Here is a 21,801-nt window from a genome sequence, read left to right as displayed (position 1 = left end):
GACATAGGCTGCTAAGCCTTTACAAATTTTTGCACGTGGAGGAAATGAAACAAAATTCATCTATTACATATATAATATATACTAATATATACTAATTACTATATCAATACCACAGAATTCCACCATAATTTATCAAGCTTAGTAACCAATCTGTATTTCAATGAAAAAAAAAAAAATGAAATTTTGAGCAGATTAAAGACAACTTACCTCCTTGGAATCTTGGCTCGAAAGAACTAGATGATGTCCTAAGAATTTAAAATGGCTGAGAAAGCCATGAGGACATTCTGAGCTTTTGATTGGTTATTCATGTCATATATAGAAGTAAGTGTATATAAATGAGCATTTCCAAAAATGGAAAAAAGTGGATAGGGAGCCCACTGTGTTTGATTCAGTGCATGAACAATATTTTAGCAAATAGGAAATATGGGATGCTCTTATTTTACATTCTAGCTTGTCAATATCAGTAATTTGAGTTCCTAATTCATAAAAAACTATAGACTTGGTATTTTGACATCACAAACATCTAATTTGAACCAGTGCTACATTCAACATAGCACATGACATAAAAATCGATGTTTAACAGTGTTTTTTTAATATTTACTTTTAAATTAAGAAATTGAATAATGCATGATACTAAAATTTGAATTATAACCTACAGTTTGATACCACACTTATTGACATAATTTCATGAAATAGTAGTTCAATAAAATTTTGAATGAGAGTCAACAAACGTGATGACATCGCCTTTGACTCAAGACTCATCTGGAAAGGGTTAACTTTCTCAATGATATAAGATAAATTGTGTTTTTTTGATGTAAGGAAATGCAGTAGGGTGTCTAAGGTTTTTCTTTGAAGGTGGGTGCAGGTTGGAGATCAGAAGAATGAGGTTTCTTGTGAAAGAATTGCAAAGGCCAGAGAAAACTTCAGATTCATTAACAAAACAGTTTATAGGAGGACAAATATTTAGTTATTTCTTTTGATATCTGATTTTAGCTTCAGTCAATGATCAGTATGAGAAACTGATGATTTTGAAATGGTTGGTAAAATTTGATTTTAGTGTTTAATAGGGTTTAATAGGATTAAAAAGGTTGTTTACTTTTATTGTTTGGTGAGTAAGCATTCTTATATAATTGTTGAATGGAAGTAAGTGGTACTAGTTAGAAAAATTAGTCTTCACAAATAACAAAGAAAACAATTTTGATATTGTCATCGCATCACTTAAAACTATCATCTAATTCCATTTATTTTCATAGAGTTTTGTCAGATTTTGTTTTCAATGTAACTTACCAATCTTTTTATGTTACATATTTTTAATTATGAATTTAGTACCTACAATAAGATCAATAAATTTAACATTTAAACTATTTCTATATTTTAAATGATTATTAAAAATGTAACAAAATTGTTTAACTAGGGTAATTTACTTACGACTTTCCACTATGCATCAGGTCAAAAGCCTCGTTAATCTTCTCCAATGTTATGGTATGTGTGATAAACTCATCAACCATTAACTTCCCCTCCAGATACTGTTCCACCATTTTTGGGACCCCATCCCGACTTTTCCATCCTAATCAATATTTAAAGTAACATATTAATGAGTCAAAAATCTCAGTATTGGCCTCTTATAAACACAGTTACATTTTATTTTTACTTTGGATAACTAGACATTTCATGAGCCATGAGCCTATACTAAAACAAGCAACTAATTTTAACTGGATGAAAATAACAACTGAAAAGTTTCCCTTTTCTTTAAAATGGAAATTTTATTTGTAATATATACACACACACACACACACACACACACACATATATATAGGACATTCTTGCACCCATGTAAAATATTATGTTCTAGATGAATAGGTTTAAATTCTGGTTTCTGATAGAATGATCAATGAAAAACAGAAGTGTAGAGAAATTCATAATTTTTCAGATAAAATTACACATATTAAGATAAAAATTTCTCAATTTCTAACAACATTCTTCTTCAAGATCACTTTACATCTAATGAATATAGCTTCTTTTTCAATGTTTTTAATTTTTGGATATTGTTTAGCAATAATATTCAATAAAGGATTTGAGTTAGAATATTTTGCTGACATCTTGTGATAGGATACAGTTTCTGTATCTTTACGAACAGATATAATTTAACAAAAACACATTTACAGCAAATAAAAGAACATCTAAACAAACTAAAAAATTTCTCAGATCTGCGATCTGTTTGTAAGTCTTCTAAACTTCTCATTAGATTCCTTTTTCATCCCTACCAGAGCTCGAACTTGTCAATATCTTGAGAAACCATAAATTACTGCTCAAACTGCTCTACAATGATGTAAGTAGCTTATAATCTTCTCTATCTACTCGCATTTAAATGTTGCCTCTAGCTATTTTCAGTTTCATTCAAACCACATGCTGTGGCATCATAAAAGAGTGGCAATGAACCACTAAACAGGGAAAGAAAATCTTGTAATAAACAAGATAATTTTATTTTTTAGGTTTTTACCAAATACAAACCTATACTTTAGGATAGTCAGAAAAAGTTTTTAAAAAAAATTGGAAAAAATTAAACTACATGAATGTTACAAAATGCCAATACCAAGATACTTTTGAATTAAATGTTTAAAAAATTAGAATTGATATTTTTACTTAAATGTTGAAATTTAACATGCACTTGACAGATTTTCTCTGGTCCAGATAGGGATAAAGTAACACAGGTAGATGATTGATTGATAGAGATGTTTTATATTTATCATACCATTTAATTTTTTTTTCATAAACTTTTCTGTAGTCAGTCCTTTGACAAAACTGAAAAAGTAACATAGTAAAAATATTTCAATAAATCACTCCATAAAGACCCAAGTCCTAATGCTGCTTCTGTAAATTTTTGACCAAGAATAAAAATCCACAAAAAAAAAAAACATTTTAAAAAAGTAAAGGAAAAAATTTAAGCTATTAAATAGAAGCATTGGAAGTTTGACCCTCAAATTATTGACTTTATTTTACTAGAGATGTGTGGTTTTATGGTATATTGTGATTCAAACTCCAGCAGCATGTATATTGTGGTACAATTCCTCAGAACCAGTTTTCCATGGTATTTTTTTCAACTTATAGTTTTCAGGGTTCCCATACCTTCAGCAGAAAAAACAATAATTCCTGAATTTTTCTAGAATATCATAATTAATTAAGAAATTATTTCATGGTTTTTCTTTGAATTTGTAGAATAAATTTGGTGATCAATAGCCCTAACATTTTTTTTAAAACTACAAGCATCCAAAATCAATAACATGACTTATTTGCTTAGGGTTATGAGTGTGACTTGTTGTACAATATTTGTCATTGTAGGTTTAGCACTATTTTTTTCTACAAAAACAAGATGTTTAAACCAATTACTTTCTAACATCTCACTCTCACATATTTGATAGGGATTCTGCTGGGTATCATCAAATACTGCTCTTAGCACATGATCATTAATGTACATTAATTTCAGGAAAGGAGAAAAATATATACATTTAGCATTTTCAACTTTTTTATGACCAAATGATTTACCAAGACATGTACTTCAGTTCTATTTATGTACTTTCTTGCTAATTCAAGTGCAAGTTATAAGTCCTCTTGTGTTCTTGTTTTGTCATTGTCGATCTGTTGACTTTGACAACCACAACAGCTTTAGCCACAAACATTTCAAATTAAACAAAGAAGTATGAGTGATATGCAAGGTAAACTTGTAACAACTTTACTTTTGGGTATATTCATTTAATTTGTGGCACTACATTTCTAGATGATCCCTGTATTAAGCTATAAATTTAAGTTTCCCAAGCAGTCTCTAGACATATCAACAAACAGCCTATAATAACATCGATAACAAGTTATCAAAACTATTGCTTTTAAATGCAAATGACATTACAATCCTCAATTCTCTAACACTAAGTGTTGGATTTTGAGAACAGTTTAGAGACTTTCCTCAGAAAAACTTGTGTAAAGTCAACACATGGTCGACATGGCTGGTGAACACACGCACAAATGTACTAACCTCTAATTATGGCACAATTCCAATTGTATGGCATTTTCTGATTATGATCTAGCTGTATACAAGTTAATGGCATGCAAATGCAACTTGCAATCTACCAATGATACACATTGTTGCAACCTAAACTATGCCTAGGAGTTCAATCAGTAGATGGAATTACCTTAGTAAGCAAAGACTTTGTGCAATATAATTAGTTAATTACAAAGATAATGCAATATAATTAGTTAATTACAAAGATCACAATATGAAATTTCTAGCAACACCCACTCTTATTATCAACTATTGTTGGGGTTCACATAGCTAGTTTGGGGTTTTTGTCTGTTACACAACATGACCAAAAAAACTGGATAGAATACATAAGAAACTCCAACAGTAATTTGTGGCATCAGCTGGAATATTGATGTTAACTTGTTTTTAGATTTTTAACTAGAGGGGTACTCAGTAGAGAGCATACCTTCACCATGATCATATTCAGCCCTAAAAAAAAAAAGAAAAAGAAAATCTGTCTGTACATTTGTCGTTATCAACAGACATGGACCATTTTTGGCACGACAATGAGGAATAAGATTCTACATACATCCAGGTTTTATCAAAATCTGATCATTTTTGACTGAGTTATAGAGCATGTTAAAAGATAGGGATTTTTGTTACTTTTATGACCTTGACTTCCAAAAACTAACCACTTCTATGTTAGGTCATAGTCCAACTGTATACGAACTTTCGTTCAAATCCATTCAGCTGTTTGAGAAATCTTGCTGACAAACACATAAAATGGGGTGAAAACATAACATCTGTCCACCTTCAGTGGCAGATGTGATTACTAGGGACCTTGTAACCAAAAGGCCTTAGAATTATAAAAAATTTCTTGAATAATTAGTTTCCAAGAATATGTTTAAAAAGCCAATAAAGTAACTCTAGGGTTAACTATTTCCATTTTCAAGCAAATCAGTGAAGTTATTTCATACTCTGAATAAGCTATTAGCTTACCTCCAAAAGCACTTCCTTTCCACACTCTTCCAGTTACTAACTGAAATGGACGAGTAGAAATTTCTTGTCCAGCTCCTGCTACACCAATGATCACAGACTCTCCCCAACCCTTGTGGCATGCTTCTAATGCAGCTCTCTGGAAAAAGAAACAAACTTGAAATTAACAATAAGCAAGTTTTTTCCATTTTTTAGCTTTGAACCAGAACTTGGTTTAATTTACTCAGTAAGTTATTCAATATGAAATAAGTGAACAACAACAACTTACAAAGTGTAAGTCTGTTTACAGACCACACAGAAACCTGTGCTAGTAGTTCTAAACATCAACAGATACCTAGGAATGATCATTAATACAGCTCCAGTATATTCAATATTATTTAAACCAATGTTATTGGAGATTTCTTCTGAAGAGTTCACAGCATCTAAAATATTACTCCTGTGAACCCTTGAGAAAGGCATATACCAAAAACTAAGTTACAAAAAAATTACTATTATTCTGAAGTTTTATTAGTTTTCATTTTCAATGTAGTTTTATTCCTTCAGTCTGCTTTGGAAACTCATAAGAACCTCTATAAAAAAAATTCAAACAAGTGAATATACTATGTTGAACTTTGCAGTGTAACTATTGCTTGTCCACACAAAAGTATTAAATATACAATTTTTAATATAGAGTAATCAACATTTTTTGGTGAGCAACTAAACATGATATTTTAATACAATGGTTTATGACATTATTTGATACTTACCATTGTAGCAACATTTCCAATACATTCAAAGGTGTAGTCTAAACCTCCATCAGTCATATCAATTAAGACCTGTTGTATTGGCTTATCATAATCTTTTGGGTTGACAAACTCTGTGAATCCAAACTTCCTGGCTAAAAAGTTGAATTTTAAAGTTTTTTTTTTTTATTATTCTGATTTATACACACTTTATTATACAAATATTATTGTGTTTGAAAGATATTGGTAATGACTAATATGTACTTCGATTCTATCTTTGACATATTAGGTTACACCTCTAAACAAAAGAAAGGTTAGAAATTCCTCAACATACATTTGATTTATAAATAGATTATATGTAACAGTTTTTAATCAAAGACTGAAGTACACATAATACAATTTACACTCTCTGAATTGCTTTCTCTCAGATCCATTGGTAATTAAAGTTTCAATTTATCATCTCATTTTATCCAATGTTGCAGATCATTTCATACAATGTTAATTAAAAGCAACTACTTATGTAACAAAAAAAGAAAAATCCAGCAATTTATGTAACACAATTTTCTTCATATATACAAACAGTTATTAGCATAAATTACATACTGCTCAAATGCCTAAAGTATTGCTATCTATTATCAAAAGGCAATTAAATAAAAATTCATATATGTTTCAACTAACACAATCAATACACTTAACAGTAGTTCCAGATACCATTTTCAAATAATTCATGTTAAGGACTACAATGTGTTAAAGGATGCATGAAAGGCTGTGAAAGTTATTATTCATTTGATTCATCACATGAAATATCTATAAGGCTACCTTGTTTTAATTGTGCAAGAACTTCAGTAAGATTTATGGTCTTGACTTTAAATAGACATTACAAAAAACAGTAATTTTTACTTTGTTGAAAGTTAACTTTCACAACTAAGTTACTAAAACAATGCAAATCAACGATTACAACAACTTCTTACAAAAAAAATTTAAAATAGAAACACTTGTATTATAATTAACAAAATAAGTTATAAACTTCTTATTTAATAATAATTAGACCTACAAGCAAGTGGAGTTTTATAACATCACAGTTACAAGTTACCATACCTATTTCAAACTTCTCTGGGTTGATATCAATTCCAATGATGCGTTTTGCACCTCTCTGTTTACAACCCATGGCCACAGCTAACCCTACTGTACCCAACCCCCAAACAGCTACATTCGATTCTGGCTCAACATTAGCAGTGTTAAGAGCTGCACCATAACCAGTTGGAATCCCACAACCTAACAAGCAAATTTTATCAGCTGGAGCTTTGGAGTTTACCTGGATAGTAAAACAACATTAAACACTCTGGAAATAAACATTATCCAATATTATGTCTTAAATTAAAAAACATTTTTGAAGTAGTAAATGAGTTTGAGTATAAAGTAAGACAGTGTAAAATTAAGAATTAAATGAGATGTTGTACAATTAATTCATAACACGAACAAAACTAATAATAAAATAGTACTTCAAATTATTATTCTGAATGACTGAGCATGACACAATCACTTTGACAAATTTGTTTTGTACTTTTAACTTTGTTCACCTAGTAGTTAACTAGTTAAGAAGTTTCTCTTTGTAATGTTTCTTCAATCTAACAACATAACTCTATAACTTCCTCCTAAATTTGATTACTTGAAGCTGTTGTTTTACACAAAATATATCTGTTCTGCTGAAGTATAATTTTCCCTTTTAGTGAAATACCTTTTGGACAAGTCTTTATACCCTTATAAGCTATTTCTACACTTGAGACTCTTAATGGGAAAATTGAAATATATTTTGCTAAAAACAATTTTGAAATAACAAACTTTTACATCTGGGATTAAACCTGGGACTCGTCTACTAGACAATGATCTGACCTCCTAAAGATAATGGTCCAACCAAAAAAAAAAAAGCTTTGGCCCACTTCTTGTTAGTTAGCCATGTTAAATGCACTCTTAAAATAAGACGCAGAAACTATTATTATTTTATTCAGTTGGAAATCAAGATCATAGTCTAGCAATATGATCCAGTCAATCTAGCAAAAAAGTCTTCAAACCTAGATAAAAACAAATGTTACAGAAATGGGGTTTGCTGTGAGTAACCCAAAAACTTCTCCCAAACAACATATCTTAAATATAGGTAAATGTAGGTGGAGGAAAATTGCATAAATCCAAGATAACCACTCGGTGACATAGTGTTTGCCAACATGTCTCAATGAATATTAAAATAATGGGATGCACTTTCAAATAAAGGCACAGGCACATAAATATTCATATAAATATTCTTACTTGATGAATTTAGAAGATGTTGGCCAACAAAAAAAAATCCAAAATGGCTGCCATTTTCCAAGATGGCCACTGACCACCCTGCTAATATACATCTCTGTCACAGAAACAGTATGATCTACGTATGTATTTGTATTGTTTTGGCCATGCTGAAACAAATTCTGTCAACCACAATACACCATTAATTAACTATAATTTATCAATATTTTCTTTCTACCATGTCTATCATTTGTGATCAAGTATACCTATATTGTGGTTGTGAGTAAATAATGATATTCATCTGAGCATGGATACTGAATTTTGTACCTTAGGTCTGAGCTATTTATCATTAACTAGTGATGTCCTCATGTCTTACATGCAATGTAAATCAGCATTCATCTTAATAACCAAAAAAAAACCTTGTGTGATCCACACACCTCCAATTCCTATTTTTCAATAATAGGTTACTCCCATTTCACATTCTACAGGAAGACTTTATAGTAGCATATAATCAAAATGGTGAAACTTCTAAAATCTGTTGAAAATTACTGTAATTATTGCTCAATAGTTAATATCTGATAAAATTAAAACTAAACTAATGTTTAAATCTGTCGGCAGAGATTACACCCACTGTGCATGGGGAAAGCACTCGATCTACCATTTGGTACTTTTCAAATGCATACTTGTATGATTCCTGTCATTAGATTCCAACAATGGTATCAAGAATGCAAGTGAATTATGTGGAAACAGCATCTACATGTGTTGGACAAAGTTTCATAAAGCATGCCAATAGGAGTACTGCAACAAGAATTTTATTAGCCATGATTTGAAAAAAGAAATTAAGAAATTACCAACTATTAATCGCAGCATTCATCCACAATAATGTATTTTCAGGTTTAGTAAGCACTGTCAAATGTTATGGGAAGAAGAACAGTGATGTTTTCCCTGTAAAAACTGCAAATTTTCAGTCAACAATTAAACATGCTTGAGAAGAGTGTGATGACAGTTGGGCACAGATGGTTTATAGCAGAACTGAATTCACTCAATATTTATATGCAGCAAATGCTCTTTACAACAATGTTTGCAGCATCAACAGGGAAACAGCTGCCACTAACACATCAGTACACATTAAAAGATAAAAAACCACACCTAGGTATACCGACTGATATCTCAAAGGAAGAAGCATTTTTAGAGGTGGCTGAATATTTGAAGGAAAATGCTTATTAACAGATAATTGTCAGTGATCTTACAGAAAATCTGAGATTTCTGCAACCAAGATACCAACATATACAATGTTGAAACCTTGACAAATGCTTTGGTAACAGCATCATTATTATCATCATCATCAATGGAAAAGCTGACGTGCTGTCATTCAGGAGCACAGCATCAAATATCCTACAAAGCCTTTATGAAGCATTTAAACACAGACTCTAAAACAGAGAAAAAAAGATTTAAGATAGTTACCAAGCTCATCAAGAATGATATCAAATGTAGGCAGACATCCAGAGATGTCTACCCCTCTCCTAAGGCTATATTTTTGTTTAAAAAAAAAAACAGTGCATTTGAACCCAAGACCCTGCATCTATTTATATGAATAACATTCAGTGAGATGAAGATAAAATGGAAGATTGCATCAATAGATCTGACCACTGTTTAAGTTATCTGGCTCAGAGTCCTCCTAGCATCACACAATTGGTCTAGCAGTTCAGATGCATTGCATCCTAATTGGTTTCTTAAACAGCCATGATTTTTGTTCTTATTCCAAAGTGTAGAGGTTTGAATGTGTGCAGCAAGATTACAGTGTGCCAAAATCACTAGTTTCACCCTGGGTCACTTTGACCAGTATGTGGCAGAAAATGCAAACTACAATATCAGAATAATAGATGGACATAACACATTCCATGGAATGAGGATAATTATAGCTGTGGCACCTAGAATCAAATAGGAAACACTAGTGCCAAGGTGTTAAGCTAGAACTGCAGATGTAGAAAAGATTGGATGACATCTGTATAAGGAAACTTGTGGTGCAAGTTTGTTCTTGGTTAACACGAAACTATGAGATCTCAGATACAATGATCCAACCTAGACCTTCTCTGGAAAGTTGTATGGCCCATCCATTCACCTAGGTCCGAGTGGTCATGCATGATGCACCCTGTCTGTTAGGGTACTCACCCAGAAAAATCATCAATCATGGTTTTGCTTATGATAGACATGAATGCCAGTGACCCAAGTTGTGTCTATTCAACACTAAGATTTGTGGTAACGGATTCTACATGTCACCAAGTGAACTATCATCCTCACATTTGAACATGCTTTATAATGGAAGGCCCAGTTAACTTTTTCCAATAAACCACATAACAGTAACTTCCAATTCTTTATCCTGCATCTTTGTGAGGTCCACACAGAGATGAGTTTTCTTAGTTGTATAGGCAATGTGATGTCAATAACAGGTCTCGAAGAACTGTTTAAAGTTTTGTGTATTCAAAATACCATGGGGTACAAGTTCATTAGAAAAGCACCACCAAGAGCACTTAGGGGACATTTTATTGTGGATGCTGCTCTGAATGCAATTATTACAACATAGGCATTTAATGTCTACCTTCAAGAAGTCCACATGCCTGACAGCATGAAGTAAACATCAGTGGAAATACCTGAGCTTGCAGAAGGTGACATGTAGGCTGATATTCTGGAAGACCTCAGAACAATCCAACTGTATGACAAAGTTTTTACAGATGCTGCCCATTAAGGAAATTTGATCAAGAGAGTCCATGAAACATTAAAGAAACAAGAATGCCACAGTGGCTAATCACTCAACTGTGACTGCAATATGTGGAAATGGTTGGTCTGCTTCACCAGTTTATCAATGCAAAATGGATGGGGAAACTGGAGTCTTCACTTACAGTCACTCCAAGAAATACCTTACATATTGCTGTTGTGGGGCATAACTTATGCCAAAATATTGTATATTTACTTCCAGCTATGCTTCAGCTTGAGGTACAGAATCCAGATCACAGTAAGTACCACGTTATTTGGTATAATGATCACTACTGGGCATGAATGTCACCATACTTGGTAACAGAATAGGTTCTGATGAGAAACAGGCAGAATGACACATGGTTTGGGAATGCCAGATTCTCAAGTGCTGGTATAATTGGTACCATGCAGGATCTCATAAATGCAAACTATCTGGCAAAAGATCAGCATAAAGATGTGATAAATGCCAGGAAGATAAGAGATGACAAAGATAATCTGACTTTCCTTGGGTTTTTTCAGGACTGAAATCTCTTTGAACTGGACCCATGTTTGCAAAACATTACCACCATTGTTACAGCTGATGTCAATGTGAATGCTCATGAAGCGAAGGAAGTGAGAAGCAATATTTCTGGAACCATGGAGGGGGATGAACATTCTGAATTACACAGTCAATAAAAAGAGTCAGGTAGTCGCAATGGGTCATAAGGTTTCTGCCAATGTTAATGATGAGTCCATCCTGGTGGATACCCAGCTCCTGTTCCAGCATTTATTAATGGTTGCAGTTAAAGTCACAGAAATCCTAAAATCAAGCTCTACAGCAATCCATTATCTCTGTTCAATCTAACTGGACCTTTTTGAGAGGCAAATAAGCCATTACTTGTTGATGCAATTTGGACTGTGGGACAAGGGAATCAAATGCTTGCCCAAGATGAAGATGGAATGCGTTATATGATTGATGGTGAATCACTCATCCAATAAATACCATGGAAGCTTCCCAATGCCAAACAAGCATGATGTGTTATCACATCTACAAGTTGCATACATGAATGACAACAAGTGGCACATTTCTGGACCCAATATTTTCTGCAACCAATTAATGTTCCAAATTCAAAATATCTGTATTCTATCTCTTTTCTGACATGAAGAATAAGCCAAATGAGTTTGGGTCTGCATGAAAGCACTGTAGTACTAAGAGATCCACATCCTATCCTTTGACAGTATTGATGTATTTGTCAGTAGAATCTACTGCTGTCTGTGTAGTTACTAGGTTGGCATTGCCTTCTGCATGGATTTTTTTAAGATGAATTTCTCTTCAACATCTCAGTGAACATGAGGATGAACTTCTGCTCATCTGTACTGTTGGCTAAGAAGTGTTCTTTCTTCATCTTGATGGGAATTCCTCTAAAAAAAGTTCACTTGAGTACTTACAACACCTTTTGTTCATCAAATATGTATAGTATCTCTAAAAGATGGACCAGTGCCATAACTGTCAAAAACAAGATGGGATTAGTGTACTTGCATTGAACATAATCTAAGTAGCTGTTGCAAATGCAGTCAAATGTTGCTTCTCAAGAGTGGCTCTCTGGAAGTTGAGCAATGACCATGATTTCAAGAAACAGGCTGAAGTGTCTTCCAGTGAAGCATCTAAAGATGACTCAACTTGTGCTAGCAAGAAGGCTCTCACTTGTTTGTATTAAGATCATCCTGCTGAGGGTTTGGATGCATTCCATAAATATTTATACGAGGTGTCCACTGGCATCACTAGCACAGTTCTTATGCATTACCAAGTTCAGTAGTAGTTGGGGGTGGTGGCTTCAGTTTCAAAGATTATTCTGAGGATCATCAGACGTAACTACAAAACAGACAGTAATACACAAAGGTGCTCCTGCAAGAATGGATTCTCTATGCGAATAATAAATGTCAAAAACAATGGCTCAGTGCCAGACAAAAACCACTCCCGACCCAAAAACCTGGACTCCATCCGGAGAAAGTGATGCTTTAAATTTGATGGGACATCAAAGGAGTAATTCATTTCGAACTCCTCAGTCCACAGCGAATTGTCAATGCAGAGATCTATAGTCAACAACTGGAACGTTTAAATCAAGCCCTTCAGCAGAAACGCCCTTCACTCGCCAATCGAAAAGGTGTTCTTCTCCACAACAATTCACATCTACATGTGGCACGTTTAACGCAACACAAGATATGGAGTTAGGTTGGGAAGTTCTCCCCCACCCACCATATTCCCCAGATATGGCACCATCAGATTACCATCTTTTTCATTCACTGCAACAACATCTTAATGGGAAAACGTATCAAAATTTGGAAGGTATTAAAGAGGACGTCAACATGTTTTTGCTTCAAAGCCAAGTGATTTCTTTAATCAGGGCATTAACAACCTGACTGCAAGATGGAAAGGCATCATCAATAAGAATGGAGACTATTTCATTTAACTAATTTTTCATTTTGATATACAAGTTGTTCAGATTTTTTTTTTCATCTAAAAAAAATTAATTTCTTATGACCTAATACACAGCTCCATTATGATTGACCCAAACAGGAAACATTATGAATAGAAAAAATTAATAAACTTAAAACGATTCTCATGAATACCAACCAGACTAACTAACTAGTATAGTAGTATTAAGTTACTGTTTAAGTATAAAACAATACTAAAGAATAAATATGAATCTCAATCCATCATTCAATTTACGAAATGTCATCTAGTTATACTGGTTTCATGGAATTTCATCACTCAGTGGTAACCCTGGATAAGGGCAAAATGAAATAAGTCTAGCCTTCATTTTAATGATGAAGTGTATATTATAAGCATGGTGTTTTAATTGAAATGCATCTAAAAAACTACACATACAAAACAATAAAAAGAAAAAGTTTAAGATTAGACCTTATAAGGTAAATACTGTAAGGAAGAATAACAAACTGCCCTGTGTACCACAAACAAAAACTAAAATAATATTGTATAAATACAGAACAGATACAACTAAACAGTTCACATAATTTCTAGCGTCTATGAGACAACACAGAATACGTTGGGATATAATGCTATACACTAACTTGTCACATACAAAAATACAATTGCCATGTAGTATTGAAGCTTTGGTAAAGATACTTTAGTAATTACTATACATTCAATAAATGTATTTGTTCCTGTCTTAACTACTTGAATACAGATATTTCAACAATTAGTTATATTCATTGAATGTGCTTGTTTTCATGATAACAGCTTACTTTAGCTACAGATATTTCAGCAACTACTGTATATTCACTGAATGTACTGGTTCCCATGAAATGGTATATCTGTTGCCCCTTACACGTGAACCTAGATGAACCATCAGGCATTACTCCTTGGCCCTGGGTAGCTCTAAAGAAGACAGAAGAGACAATTTTTTTCTAGTACTGCATAAAGATATAAGCAACTTAACAGCAACTGAAAAAACATTAACAATAATAATAAAAAAAAAAGCTGTAAAAATAATAATTAAAATCAAACAGCTTAGACTATTCATTTCTCTTATAAAAACACATTATTCAGCTTGTTTACTATTTATCTGTGACAACTGGCAACAGAAAGAACACCAAGTTGATGAAGCTCATATGGTGAGTAAACATCCAACTTGAAATGAAATTTACACAAGTCTTGTCCTAACAGCTTGAACTTTAAACAAAACATCCCATAAGTTGTAGTCCAAGCATAACCATTCAGTGTAAGAGAGAACATCAAAATTGCAAACACATTTTACTTAGTCAAACAAACCCCATCATAAACCTATGAACAAGTAACATCTTTACAACTGAAAAAAAGTGGTCAAAAACATACATTGGTTATAAAACACTAATAAACAGCTCAAAAAATAATTAATGTAATTTTACTTTTGTTGATCTTATTTTTGAAAATATTTATAAAGTCTACTACAATATAAATGCAGATTGTTATTAAGAGAACTAAGTATCCTCTATATTTTCAAAATCAAACCAATTAAAAGGTATACATAAAATTACTAGATTTGCATAGAAACATTTTTTAGCTGATAAGCATTCTGGAAACTTGTCATATACAAAAAAATGTGAACTTTCACCCTGGTGACAATTCAGCAATTACAACATTTTGTCAGAAACTGGAGGATTTCTTAGTAAATAATGTTGCAATAGTACATTTTACCATATTTTTCCAGCCAGAATTTAGTATTGGGGAATATGTTAAAAAAAGAATATTATTACATTAAACCAGAACATAAATTTAAAAAATATGGCATCTACACAAAGCCAAAATGGATTAAGTTACAACTCAACTCATCCCAAAAATATTGAATATTTGTTTTTCAGATTTTGAGCTTCTAGTCTGCAATACATTACTTACAAGAGTGAATAAAAATGAACTAACTACATATACATACGTACATAACTCTAATGATTACTATATTGTTGCTTTTCATAGATAAACCAGTTATTCCTAAATACCTATAAAATAAGATTAGGTAATTTGAAGGTATAATAATAGTGGTATCAGATTCCAAAACTTTTAATGTCAAATTCACTAGATCCTGCCCATGACACTAAGCTATCTGTTCTTGACATGTAGTCATATATAAAAGTATACCATGAATAAAGTCAGCTTGAAGTATTAGTTGTTCATCTGTTGGCTCCTTATCTTTGTTATGAGCAACATACTATTCTCCAACATCTCAAATCATACATGCAAGTTTTGTACAGTGCTAACAATTCAGATGAGGAACATTACAAAGCTAAACAGAGATGATTAGTTTTTTTATTTTTTGAAAACAAAAGGCCTTTCGTTTAGATAGAATGGTGGTATTACAGCTGCAGGACTATGAAAACTAGCTGTGTAAACAAATTTTCTGACATTTCTGTCACACAAAATATACTATAGAAGTTAATGTCTGGAAGTATGTGATGTTTGTCAGTTGTAAATTTTTCTTGGATTTGACTAGATGATCCGAGATGTATTTAGTCAGGTAAGGAGGAATTTATCATTCGTTAACATTCCTTCCCTTCAATCACTGGAATCTGCAATTCAATTACAATTTCCCAGTGTATACCCAAAAGTATAATTTTTTAAAAGAAATATCTTTTAGAAAAGCATACTGCTCAACTTTTAATTTGTATGTTTGTGTGAGTGTGTTCTTGTGAAATATATAAGACGAGGACAATTTATAGAATACACACCTTCTAATTAGACAGATTGAAAAACAAGGATATCTATATTTGTAGTTCAGCATTAAAACATTTTCAAAACAGGATTTTAACTCAATCTGTTGCAATTTTTGTGAAACACAATGTGCTCCTCTTTTACACAGAAGAGTACCTTTATGAAGTAAGTAGCATGTATGACAGTAAAATATATTATATCAACCACTTTTGGGTAGTCCTCAGTTCTTTAAGAGAAAAATAATCACATTAATTTAATAAACCATGATTATCATTTTTTAGTTGTGAAGAAGAACAAATCATGGACAAAAAGTATCATTTCAAATGTTATTTTCCAATGTTCATTCAAAACAATATTACAACTGACAAATGAAGGGAAAAAGCCAAAAATACCTCAGAAGTAGGTTAAGGTCAAATCCCTCCCACACCAAGATATCACACAGGATCTAGTGTTGAGCCTGAACTTAATTGTCACAAGCAGATGAAAATGGTAATACATTCCTCCTAAACAGAATGCCTGTCCATCACAGGTTAACTCCCTGTTAACAACTGGTACCCAACATAGCTGGGAAGACTGAAGGAACTGAAATAAAGTGTCTTGCTTAAGGACACAGCAGCACAACGCAAGCAAGCCTCAAACTCAACCATCTGACAGCAGATCCAAAGCATGAAGCCACTGAGCCACACTGTTCCTATACCTTAAGAGTTATTGCCATTCCAAAATTAATCTATTTAACTTGGTTAATTCCTAATTCTGATGTAATATGTTAACCTAATTTATATATGTACCAGTACATTAATATTACTTCATGTATATAAACATTTGTTAACATGATGATAGTTCACCCTAATGTTTATAATGGTTTATATGTTAGATTACAGGCTCCCTTGGCTTTTTATACAGTTTATTAGATATCTTCTGGTTCATACTTCTTTTACACTATTTAACACTTAAAGGCAACAATAGACTTGTTGGTCCATAAAAAAAAGAAGCTTAACCCTATGTGCATGGGTGGGGTTCCAAGTACACATGCCACAACCTTTTACAGTGTCATTCAGTTATCAACTATCCATTTTACCTTACATTGCTGAATTAGCAATAGTTCATGGTAGAGGAGACAAGATACAATACACAGGAACATTGAAAAAAACAAAAACTGTATATATGCATTTCAGAGGTTCTAGAGGTTATACAAATGCAATATGCAAACTGTACAATGAACAAAAGTATTTTCATTTTTCACATAAATATCAACTTGCACTCCCACTTATTAGTCTGCATCAGACTGACATTATCAGTTCACAGACACATCTTGAGTACAAATATTTTTTGTTACACATCTGATATTTTGTGTACAACAGACATGTACATTTTACTCAAAGCTTGCCACATTTCATGCATACATGTAGTAAATTTGGAATTATAGTCAACATTCCCTTTCCAATATTTGGTCAGTCCACTGGTCTGATCCCTTGCAAATTTGGTTAGGAGACCGATCAACCAAAACAAAGATCACTTTTTTCTGTAACAGTGTTAAGATTATTCACATCAAAATTATACTTACAATTTAAATTATGATAACCTACACCCATTACCTTGCATTTATGATAATTAAAAGCCATCTGCTATTTATATGCGCCCAACTCACCACATAACCTAAATCTTTATAAAAATAGATAAATACACAATACCATGTAAGGTATTACAATAAGGTTTAAATCCAGCATGTACTTCAACTTTGTTGTAAATCTAACTCCTTTTGTAAAGAATTAGGATTCTCCTCACAGACCAGCAAACCCCAAACCCTTAATATCATCAAAATTCAGCAATCATTTGTGTCACCAACATAAACCAAAGTAGCAAAAAATCCTAAATCTGAACCCTGAGGTGCTTCACTTGTGGCATTAATCCAGTATCAATGAACAAACATCATTTATAACAACCCTCTACTTTTTACCACCACCCACTTTTTGATTGAACAAGCCACCTTATCCCCCACACACACACAGAAACAATTCAAAACAAATATTCAAGGACCTACAAAAATATCAGCACGTCTCAAATATCCAGTCCTTAACCTCCTTAAACATATCTTGAAGAAATGTTTGAATTAATCTCGCATAATACTTTATAGATAAGTTAATAAATTATAGTTTAGCAACAAATATTTTAATACATGTTAACTGAGCATTGTGCCTGAAGGCAGTCATCAAAATTTAGTGATGGAATAACTTAATGGATACTATTATACTGGATTTATATATTAATATATTGTTTATGTCTCTTATTAATATTTTGAATAATTTGATGCAGTTCTTTCGTTTATGGATTTATACGGTATTCTAACTACATGCTTACGTTTCTGTGACTGTGCTTATTTTGGGGTGTCAACCTAGAGGGAATTGTAGTAGTCAGGTGCATCAATGGAAAAACTGCTGTACATCTATGCAAGTTACTTCTCATGTATCTGTCAGTTGGATGAGATATTTAAGTCAGCAGTGCTTAGTAAAAAGAGGTGCAAATAGTGGCAGGCACAGTAGTAAGAAAAGGAATTGTCTTATTGCATGCTGTTGATTTGATAATCACTGTAAACAGACTGACACAAAATTGAAGCTAGTGAAACATACATTTCTTGACTTGCCTTATATCCTGCCTGTGACACCGAATTGCCTATTCTTGCTCTTATGACGAGACATACAGTCCACCTCAGATTTTTCCAAAAGTTCAAACAGTTATATATAGCTATACAAATTGTATGAAGTGAACAAAGTCAGTTGTAAACTATTAGTTATTCAACTATTATTATCTCCTACTTTTGATTGTCAACAAGATTGTGCTATTTAGTCTGTTTCTAAGTGCAAAAGTTTCAAATTTAGCTAAGTAATATATCTTACCTGATCTTGCTACACAAGTTAGTTTTAGGACTTTTGCAAAATTTGCATTCTCCACACTGAGGAATATACAAAGGCACAACTTGATCACCTATGAAATCAAAATAATACATTTTGTTTCAGAATAAGATTTAACCTTTCTGTTATAATGAAGTTCTAAACAGAGAATTATTTATCTAGGATAATTTTAAGCCTCAATACTTGTGGTAGCTCAGAAATTTATCCAACTTACCACAACTAGATGTAACTTATTATACTATCATAAAGGTATGTAACTTGTTTTATTTCTACAGTTAACTTCTTGCTAACAGTTAATCCAATAATTTATGCTTAAAACTATACTTTACAAACATTCAACTCTACATATTTTTCAAACATCAACTACAAACACGCCAACAGAATTTTTGACAGTATCTTTCAATTCTACATTTATAAAAATATGAAACAAATCAATTGAATATACAGAAATTATTTTCTATGATCAGTTATTCTAATATATTGAATCATAACATTTACATAAACAGTAACTTCTTCAGTTTGCAATATGTGATCAAACAAACTACAAGACATCCAGTTGGTGCTATCTGATCATAAACAGTTGCCAGATAAGCTCTGAAAGGATCCTACAAATTTAAAAATCTTGTCCAGATAAAGCAAATTTTCATTCATAGCACAAATTTTCTTTTACAACACAGACCATAAAGTTTCATATTGTTTTGGTAGAGTTATTTTTATCATATATACTTAAACAATTGCAGTTCAAAACAAAATTCCATAGCGAATGCACCTAAGATGTTTTTGGAAACACAGATATGATCAAATGTTGGAATCTGTAAAAACATTTGAAGTATAAAAAAATTACTCTTCATGAATGAACTTTATCAGTATATTGAGGTACTTAGGTTAAATACACTCCCACACTTCACTATACTAGCTCCTTCATGAGCAAGGATTCAGTCTAGATAAAGATATCACTGTTGAGAGTTAATATTTATTATCTTAACAGATTGAAAACATGTTACAATGTCCCTCACACTCTCCCCAACACCTTCTTCTAGAACACAGTCCACATAATGAGAGGCTGTTATGTAAACTAGTGTAGTATACTAATGTTTACTCACAAAATTAAACTGACATTACACACGCATGTTATAATAGAAACTTCAGTTTTATTAATGTTTACTCACCAGGCTGGACTGATGTAACACCCTCACCCACACTCTCTACAAAACCAGCTCCTTCATGACCAAGGATGCATGGAAACTTTCCCTCTGGGTCAAGTCCATCCAGAGTATAAGCATCAGTATGGCAGACAGCAGTAGTCACAATCTAAAAGCAAGAAAATTTTGTGTATATTTTTATATATGGAAATAAATAACTAACAGTGTAACTTACAAAATCAAAATAAATATTTCAAACTTTAGTTTTGATAGTGTTGTTCAAATACAGTTTGCTGTTTTGATATCAAGTGTTTTAAAACAATTTTAATTCAAAAATCACAAAGCATGTCATGGAACAACAAATTCTACTTAGTTAAGCATTAAAATTCAGACACTTTTTCCATGTAAAAATGACTGAAGATAATACCGCGTTTTTTTAAAAAAGAAAATAGAAAACTAAGCATAGTGAGATAACAAAGACATTATTACTCTTTGAAATAATATTGTATTACAATACTAATGAACATTTTAGGAAACATTATTATAACCTAGTTATTCACAAAAATATGCTACGCATTATTACACAAAATTCTAATTATTCTACAAGAAACTGACCTTTATACGAACTTCCCCAGCTTTAGGAGGTGCCACTTCAATTTCTTCTATCAAGAGAGGTTTTTTGGGTTCCCATGCAACTGCTGCAAGGCACTTAATAGGCTAGAGAAACAAAAGAAAAACAGTTAAGTTCAATATTCAAAATTCCTACAGAGAACAACTGACAAATGGTATGTTCCTTCTCAATTAAATTTATGTGAAGTTTTACTAATCTGACAAAAAGTTTTTTTATAATTTAGACTTTTACTTACCTAGACATGAATGAATTTAGGATTTGGTAAAATAGACCTATCTTTCAAATGTAGAAAGAATATAAAAAATTCAAATCTATGTTAATTCTAACCCTATAACTTAACCTTAATTCAGATACTTCTAATAATCACTGTATATGCTCCAAATAATGCACATCTGATAATCCAAGTTATGTAAAACCTTTTCACCAAATATGAGCCAAAGAATACTGTAATACTAACAGTAACAACGTGTGTACTTAAGCAAATTACAGTTAACGTGTATATTAAACTTAATATAAATACAGCATGAGAATCCTGTGACTAAATAAGTAAATTCTAGTTAACTGCAGTATTAGTTCATATTTTAAATAATAATGAAAATACTTCATAATATAACCCAATAAACCCATGTAGACTGTTAAAACAAACCTTCCCAATAGTTTTACTGTCCATTTCTCTGTAGTATACGCGTGCTTTGAATCGCAGAGGGCGATTTACTGACGCAAGTAGGATTTTATAAGATATGTCTCAAGGTCAGTTTATGAAACTCAATCGACCAATATTATACATATGTCCTAAATATATGAACGTGCTTTTTCGAGTGAATAAGTTACAATACATAAAACAGAGGGACATTTTATATAATATTCCCTTAGAGATTTCCTTTTGATTTTGTTTTATTCATATAAAAATATTCTATAATAAAAACATTTTGTTTGTTATAGTGTTGCGTCAGCGAGGTCACATGACTAGTGTCACGCCACGTTTCTAGAACTATCCTGTACCTTGGCGAATTCTCTAGCATTTACTAGATATAGGGTAGCCTGGTATATAAAAGAGGGTGACAAAGTGACGGGACAATAATGTGTGCGTAGGTAATGAGTAATTGAACTGCAGTCACAGAGAGACGTATTGTTGAAGTTAACGTCGTTATTATAGTTTGTTATAGCGCG

The 21,801-nt window shown here is 32.2% G+C and overlaps 1 protein-coding gene and 1 long non-coding RNA gene across 2 annotated transcripts in view; one reads left to right on the top strand and one right to left on the bottom strand.

The window, feature by feature from the left end:
- The window catches only part of LOC106459688 (alcohol dehydrogenase class-3-like), a 25,601-nt gene extending 4,255 nt beyond the window's left edge, over positions 1-21,346 (bottom strand). The window contains exons 1-9 of the mRNA XM_013919331.2: positions 21,278-21,346; positions 20,616-20,717; positions 20,028-20,169; positions 18,844-18,931; positions 14,011-14,143; positions 6,829-7,045; positions 5,755-5,885; positions 5,012-5,147; positions 1,429-1,567 (exon numbers count right to left, since the gene is read on the bottom strand). Coding sequence (XP_013774785.1) covers positions 1,429-1,567; positions 5,012-5,147; positions 5,755-5,885; positions 6,829-7,045; positions 14,011-14,143; positions 18,844-18,931; positions 20,028-20,169; positions 20,616-20,717; positions 21,278-21,301 — 1,112 coding nt within the window. The 5' untranslated portion in view covers positions 21,302-21,346. The remainder of the gene's footprint in view (positions 1-1,428; positions 1,568-5,011; positions 5,148-5,754; positions 5,886-6,828; positions 7,046-14,010; positions 14,144-18,843; positions 18,932-20,027; positions 20,170-20,615; positions 20,718-21,277) is intronic.
- Positions 11,761-21,801, top strand: part of LOC111085838 — a 14,278-nt gene continuing 4,237 nt past the window's right edge. Inside the window, exons 1-2 of the long non-coding RNA XR_002610614.1 lie at positions 11,761-12,305; positions 17,052-17,057. This is a non-coding gene — a long non-coding RNA (uncharacterized LOC111085838). The remainder of the gene's footprint in view (positions 12,306-17,051; positions 17,058-21,801) is intronic.

The sequence above is a fragment of the Limulus polyphemus genome, unplaced genomic scaffold, assembly GCF_000517525.1.
Source record: "Limulus polyphemus unplaced genomic scaffold, Limulus_polyphemus-2.1.2 Scaffold648, whole genome shotgun sequence".
Classification (NCBI taxonomy): domain Eukaryota; kingdom Metazoa; phylum Arthropoda; class Merostomata; order Xiphosura; family Limulidae; genus Limulus; species Limulus polyphemus.
This window is presented reverse-complemented; position numbering and strand designations above follow the sequence as displayed.